Genomic DNA, 7,449 nt, shown 5'->3' with positions numbered 1-7,449 from the left:
GACATATCATAATCCTATTTGCAGTTACTCGTTATTATAGTCGTCCTATGTGGATGTATGTGATGATTAGTGATTTGATATATGAGGCAAGCAAAACTATTACATTAATACATCAAACTACAAACCGTCATGTAGGATGTCATGTCAAGCAACTACCGTAGTAAGCGACTATGAATAACATTACTCAATAAAAAGTGAATAGTGCTTTTCTTGATTCATGCTTATCCATCATCGTCTAATGTAGCAGTGGAGTTATTAACACATTTTCCAATGAATTAAAATACATCTCAATTTCATAGGAGAAAGTGGCAGCTATTCATTGCTACATATAGTCTGCTTGTGTATAAATATATAAACATTATAAAAATGTCCATCTGGATGTTGCTTCTCTATTGGACATGTTGAGTCAACAAAATTAAACTTTCTTTTTCTCTCCCGTGTTAATTTTTTGGGACGTGCTGGACGTCCAGGCCCTTGGACGTCTAGGTGCCTATTTGGCGCCTCCCTATTGGGGGGTCACCTGTCACTATCAGATGACCCCGCAATAGAGGGGGTACCAAATAGGCACCTGGACGTCCAGTTTTATCCTAATTTTTTTCCCTCTCCTATGAAATATAAAATTTAAGTTAATAAACGTAATTTATTGAAAATAAAATTTAAGTTTATCCATCTATTCAGTATACATTAATATCATTTAATTTAATAATGCACACGATGCAAATGCTCTTACACTTACATTCCAATTTTTGTATTGAATAGTGCTATTCATAGTCGTTTACTGCAGTAGTCGTCTTACTTGACATTCTACATAGCAGTTTGTGATTTGTTGTACTAATTTGATAATTTTTTCTTGCTTCATATATCAAATCACTAACTGTCACATGCGTGTCATGTAAGACGATTGCGATAGCGAGTTACAATAAATAACATTATTCTTTTGTATTCATTCATGCCGTACTAAATATGACTCAACATAAACACAACGATTGGGGGAAATGCTATATAGCAATTGGACCGAAAATTCAGATTTTTAATTTTTTTTTCCATGGTGATTAAGGCCTAGAAATTTTTTTGAATTTCATTTTCCTGTCCGGATTCCATTATTCATATATTTAAAGTGAGTTTTTAATTTTAAAATAATTTATTATCAGCTTACAACTTAACTGTTTACTCCATGTTAACTGACATGTTCACATTATGCATGTCACATATACGTAAAAATATCGGTTAGAACATGTGAGTAATTTTTGAAACAAGATTAAAGTATATGGTTAAGTGATCCAATTAAAATTTTAATACAAGTCTTGACCCTTTAAATCTAAAATAAAATTATTTACATCCTTTGTTTAATTTGTACTTTCTTATTCGAAAATCTTCTTCTCAACTTTTCGACAGTCAACGGCGTTCAAATAAATGAATTCCATCGATTTCTTCTTATGTGGAATCTGCTAATTTTTGAAGGTTTTGTTGAAAATTAAGCCAATGTTTGGCTTTCATTTTTTTCAAAAACTCATTTCCGACTACAAATTCTCCCATAAAATAATTTTACACATCAATCGAACACTTTTCCTTAATTTTCAGTTACACATTCTTCAAAAAAATCACTATTCAAAACAATATTTACCCCCTAAAAAATGGGGCTCAAACAATGGCTAAGGTTGGAGACGAGAACCCAAATTAATGTTAACTTCGTGTATAAGAGCTCAAATTAAGCAAACTTTGGGGACGATAACTCAAATTAACTCAAAGGTTGGTGACCATTTCTGTAATTTATTTAATCCTCCGTCCGTATAAATATCTCTCTCTTTCGCGGGTTACTGGTATCTCCCACCAGAACCGGAAATTCAAATGGGAAATCAGTTTGGAGGTTTTCGCCAGCTACCACCTCCCGGTACAATATGTCCAATTTGCCTCTCCACCTTCATCGTCCCGTGCCAAACCAACTGTGGCCACTGGTTCTGTGGTAGTTTTTGATGAAATGCTGGTTAGTATACAAGTTTATTTTGCAATTGAGTCTCTGCTTTTATTGTTTTTTTTCAGCTGAATGCATTCTAAGGTGGAGTGAGACTAGTCGAATAATGAAAACAATGAATTGCCCAAAGTGCCGTGCTCTGATTACTTCAATTGCTGTTGATAACTCTGCATCTCGGCGTTTCACCGCTATCAATATAAGAATTTGGAGTTATAATGCTACTTTTGAGGTTTGCCGGATCTTTTTTTTTTCCTTCCTGATATTTTTTCTTTTCTGCTATTCGAATTTTTTTTTCTTTTCAAAATTTCGAACGAGATCTGAAAAATATGTGAGAATATGGACATACATTTAACGTAGTTCTTATATTTATTTATATGAATTAAAAAAAATAAAAATAAAAAATAAACTGTGTAATAATAGAAAATTTAGCTGGATTCTCTACGGAATACTATCATGTTTCCATTTAAATTTCAACCTCACAACTTCAATTTCCGTTACCACTTCATAATTGACAGGAACCATCAGTTTTAACGCGTTTGAGGAGATTTTGGTTGATTTCGTTAATTCTGGTGGTTATCACACTTTGGATGGTATTCCACATTCCTTTGTAGAATATAAGGTGATAATCATAAAGTCCTTCTGCTGTATTTAAGTATGCAATATCATGTATATTTTGGCTTCTGAAATAATCATTTATTAGTGTTTACATTGTTTTTGTTTCCTTTATTAATTGAGGTTGTGCTTATACTGTTGTGTTGTGAGAACACAACTTACATACTTATATATTGAGTCTTCGATTTGCATTTGCCTGAAAATTATTGCCTGGAATTGCAAAATTTCAATCTTGTGTTTCGAGTGGAGGATTAGATGTACCATTTTGTTCATTTCCCTGATAATAGTGTTTATCGTTATAAAAAAAAACAAAGAAAATAATATAGGATGATGCTTTGTCGCGGGAAACTAGTATATTAGGCATTCAGGTTTAAGTTGTTAAAGTCTGCACCTAAGGATAATGGTAAATATCTTTGGGAGATTTTAATCTAAGTCAAAAATCAACTATTAATTTTAATCACATTTTCTGGGACCAACAACTTTTCAATTAAGCATTTCATTTACTTTTATAAAAATTTACTAAAAATATAATTTTTAATTGCTACAAATAGGGGCTTAATAATGCCATTTACTAGGGAGAATTTATTTGTGCTCAGATTTCCTGCATGTAGGCATCATTAAACAAAATATGCCAGGGCAGAGAATCTTATTGCACTCACTTCAATCACCTCTTCTAACTGTTGTCTGTAGACGATCTTGAGTTGCATGGGATTTTTCTCTTCTCTAAGATAGACATGGTGCTTGATTAGGGATCTTCTAATTATAAGTATTCGACATAATTAGTTTATCCGCTATTGGCTTATTTTACTTTTTCAGTAGCATCGAAGGGCAAGCATATAAATCTGTCCGTAGCATCGTTTTGGTTCCTTAAAGTGATTTACATAATAATATTCGATATTTCTCTTGAGTTCCCTTTTGGTCTTTTAGTTTCTTTTCTACTTTCTCTTTGTAGTTGGATCTCTCTCTAATTAGTTAGTTTATGATATTCGTATTTATATTATTTCGTATATTGTTAAAGGTAAAAGGTAGTTTTATTTATTTGATTAGGATAGTTAAGTGAATTTGCTATTAGATTATTTGATTAGGATAGTTAAGCTCTTGGTGATTGGAAACCATAACTTTTGTTTTCTTCCTCTTCTTCCTCCTTTTCCATATTGCTTGCAATCACAAAACCAACAATAGAGAGCAGTAATGGGTTTATAACTTGTACGAATCCCTTTAATTTGATACGGTCAAATTAGTTATGTTTGATTCTCATATGCCCTTGTCCACAACTTAGCCCTACTTTGGTATTGATTAAAATCAAATTTTAATCTAAGTCAAAATCCAACGATCAATATTGACAACATATATCATAGTTCTCATAGCTTTTTAATCACACATTTCAAATTTTTTTATCAAAATCTACTAAAAATCTAATTTTAATCCCCATCAAATAGGAGCTTAAATTCTAGGATATACTTGATCTGTTTCTGATGAATGTGTTCACAAGAATGATGTTGATGTGAAGATCTTGGAACATTGGTGTCATATTTTATAAAATGAATCCTACAAACAGGAAATTTGAGCTTCTTTTGATCTTTTTCCTTATATTTTTCTTCTTTTCATTTAGATATTTATTTTCATCATGACTGATGCCTTTCGTTCTTTTATCTTTTCATGATAGCAGATGAATATCAACAGGAATTTTCTGAAGAAGATTTGCTCTGGAAGATTTAAAGGAAACCTTAACACTGACTACATACGCCCGGGATTTCCAGGGTGACATGTGTCCCCCTTATAGGCAGGGGATCTGTCACCTGGAAATCCCGGGCCAATGTGGCCCGGGATTTCTAGCAAAATCCTTGTTCTTTTATCTTTTCATAATAGCAGATGAATATCAACAGGAATTTGCTGGAGAAGATTTGCTTGGGAAGATTTTAAGAGAACCTTAACACTGACTACATAGTAAATGAATGTTGCAATATTAATGCCCAGTATGGATGCTATATTCACATATGCTCATTAGTTCAAAATTTTCTGCACTTTCCCGTCAAATTTTGTGGGAAATAAAAGCTACAGTAATAATTACACTGTATTCAGGATTTAGGAGGAAAACACCAAAAAGCGTGTTAAAACTTAATGTTTCAAAATTACTTTTTTTCACTCATTTTTAACCATCCATTATTGAAAAAAAATCATTTTCACATATTAATAATTTTAATCTATTTTTTAATCAAACATTCTCGAAAAAATCACTTTCACACAAGCACTTATTTAGAATCTTGACACTTAGTGGTTCCATGAGCATCTCAAATGCCTGGCTTATTTGTTTGAGTTGGAACTTGATGGGTCAAAAGTCCGTCTAGCTTTTAATTTTCCAAAGAAAATCAAGAAAAAAACTATAAGCTCGGAAGTCCATTTTAGAGAAAACCAAAATTATTTTGTACAACATGTTCTACAAACTAATCTAGATTAAAGTCTCAGAGGGTAGATATCTCTGTTTAGATTAATTGAAACTCCGAGTGCCCAATTTTAATTGACTAAGCATAGAATTTTTTTGTAGAGAAATAGTTAAGGAAAGTTTATCTTTATCAAATTTTAACCAAATATTTGGATGAGTCCCGCTGCTTGAATTGAATGAGAAATGGGTCAATCATGTTCTACTTGTCGAGTAGATGTGTTTGGTATATTTAGAAATGAGAAATAGTGAATGAAGTAGGGTTGAAAAACATGAATTTTGAATTTAAAAATAGAAATTCAATATATAAGACCATCGTTTGAGGAGCAGCATGGCACCAAGCTAACGATGAGTCACTGAAATGCACACTCGAGTGGAATCGAGCATTAAGCAAGCAGTAGATCAACTTGTGCAACTCTTTGTAAAACAAGTTGATTTTTAGGTTGTGTCACTTCGTGGGCACGGACCCATATGTTTTGGTTTCATTCACTCCCATTTTATGCAATCAAAGCATATTACATAACATGATAATCTTGCCTAAATTCTATATCAAAACTTGTTCTTTTTTTCATGCAAAAAGGAGTTCAAAACTTAGTCCGATTTGTTGTTTCTTGTATCTTGAAGTGCTGCAAACGCAAGAATTTGATCATTGAATTTTGGGAGACGATTGCCATTTACCGTAGGCACCTATACGAGGCAAATTCATTTTAATGATAAAGAGTTCAACTCTTGTCTCGATCTTTTGAATTTCATTCTTTCGGTATAAGTTCAGTCCAGGTTCCATTTGAATTCGGGTAGGTTTCTGTAAGTTTTATTACTACAATAAAGAAATCACTCTATATATTTACAAACAAAAATCTTAAGATGAATTTTCTTTAGTGGTTTCTTTATTAAATTTTCATTATACTTGGTTAAATTGAATTTTATTTTCGGTTTAACTTTTCTACTCTTTCATGGTATTAAACTTGGTTTGGATTATCTTCAGTTTGTATAACAAAAATGACTACCGTTAATAATGATACAATGGATGTTCGTTATTCTAGTTACTCCGATTGTTATGACTCCGATCACTTTAGTTGTTGCTCCTTCGATTTTGGTTCCATTTATCCTTCATCCACCTCTATTCCACATGGAGAAAAATTGGAAAATTTTAGTGGAGTTGACTTCAAAAGATGGCAATACAAGATAATTTATCTTACAACTCTTATTTTGGCAAAATTTCTAAATAAGAATGCTCTCACCGAACAAGAAGAGGAATATAATAGGGCATCATTAATCGCATTGGATGCTTGGAAGCATTTAGATTTTCTATGCAAGAACTATATTCTGAATGGATTGGACAAAACACGATGTACAACATATATATTTCCATGAACTCTGCAAGGGAGTTTGTTAATCCTTGGAGAAGAAATATAATATTGAAGTTGTCGAAACAAAGAAGTTCATCTTCGAAAGTTCTTAGATTACAAGATGATAGATTCCAAGACAGTTATTAGTCAAGTACAAGAGTTGTAGGTTCTTCTCCATGGCAATCACGTTAAGAACATATCTCCAAGTGAATCCTTTCGAGTAGCTACAATCATCAAGAAACTTCCACTCATGTGAAAAGACTTTATAAATTGTTTCAAGCACAAGTGCAAGGAGATAAATATTGAAGTACTCATCATTCGATTGAGAATTGAAAAAGACAACAAAAAGTCAGATAAGTGAAATGGAAGTCATATACCACAAGCAAATGCTAATGTGGTGGAAACCAATGATAACAACGAAAAGAATAAGCATTCTATCGAATACTTCAAGTAAAGATACAACAAGAATGCAAAAAAGCTCAAGAGCAATTGCTGCAACTGTAGAAATGCCAGACAGAGCTCCAACAAATGTCGTAAACCAAAGAAGAAAGCCCAATCGAATGTTACTGAATCTAATGCATTATTTGATGGAATATCAGATATTACCTTGTCAGCAGTTGTTTCATAATGCAGTAACATTGGAAATCCCTTGGAATGGTATGTGGACAGGGGTGTTACTAGCTACATTTGTGCTAATAAGGCAATGTTCCCATCATATAATCCAATGAATGGTGAGAAATTGTTTGTGTTAAACTCTTCAAGATTGAAGGTTGACGGATAACGCAGAATTGTATTGAAGATGACGTTGAACAAAAAACTCGCCCTTAACAATGTGCTTCATTAGCTAGACATTCGTAAGAAATTAGTTATTTAAAATGAATATCCTCACCATTGTATGGAATATTTTTATGAATAAAGTATCATCTTCTGCTTATGTTCTTGAGTAATCTAATTTATGATATCAAAAATTAGGATATGCAAATTTTAATTCTGTACGCAAATTAATGAATTTAAATTTACTACCAACTATAAATTCTAATACAAATGGTAATGTGAGATTTAGAATTAATTCACGT

General features: G+C 32.3%; 1 protein-coding gene across 1 annotated transcript; it reads left to right on the top strand.

Annotated features, from left to right (window-relative positions):
* The first annotated feature begins 1,843 nt into the window (after positions 1-1,843).
* Positions 1,844-2,585, top strand: LOC111407048 (E3 ubiquitin-protein ligase RNF170-like). Its single transcript, XM_023036387.1, has 3 exons — positions 1,844-1,963; positions 2,041-2,201; positions 2,488-2,585. Exons 1-3 carry the CDS (start codon positions 1,849-1,851, stop codon positions 2,581-2,583), a joined length of 372 nt encoding a protein of 123 aa, XP_022892155.1. The 5' UTR covers positions 1,844-1,848; the 3' UTR covers positions 2,584-2,585.
* The last annotated feature ends 4,864 nt before the right edge of the window (positions 2,586-7,449 follow it).

This window comes from Olea europaea, chromosome 12 (assembly GCF_002742605.1).
Source record: "Olea europaea var. sylvestris chromosome 12, O_europaea_v1, whole genome shotgun sequence".
In the NCBI taxonomy this organism is placed as follows: Eukaryota; Viridiplantae; Streptophyta; class Magnoliopsida; order Lamiales; family Oleaceae; genus Olea; species Olea europaea.
This window is presented reverse-complemented; position numbering and strand designations above follow the sequence as displayed.

Bases quoted from the DNA above. Each gene is read 5' to 3' on its own strand.
- LOC111407048 (XM_023036387.1), top strand. From the start codon at position 1,849: ATGGGAAATCAGTTTGGAGGTTTTCGCCAGCTACCACCTCCCGGTACA. The intron at 1,964-2,040 runs GTAGTTTTTGAT...GTTTTTTTTCAG, and splicing joins CTGTGGCCACTGGTTCTGTG to CTGAATGCATTCTAAGGTGG. The intron at 2,202-2,487 runs GTTTGCCGGATC...CATAATTGACAG, and splicing joins GTTATAATGCTACTTTTGAG to GAACCATCAGTTTTAACGCG.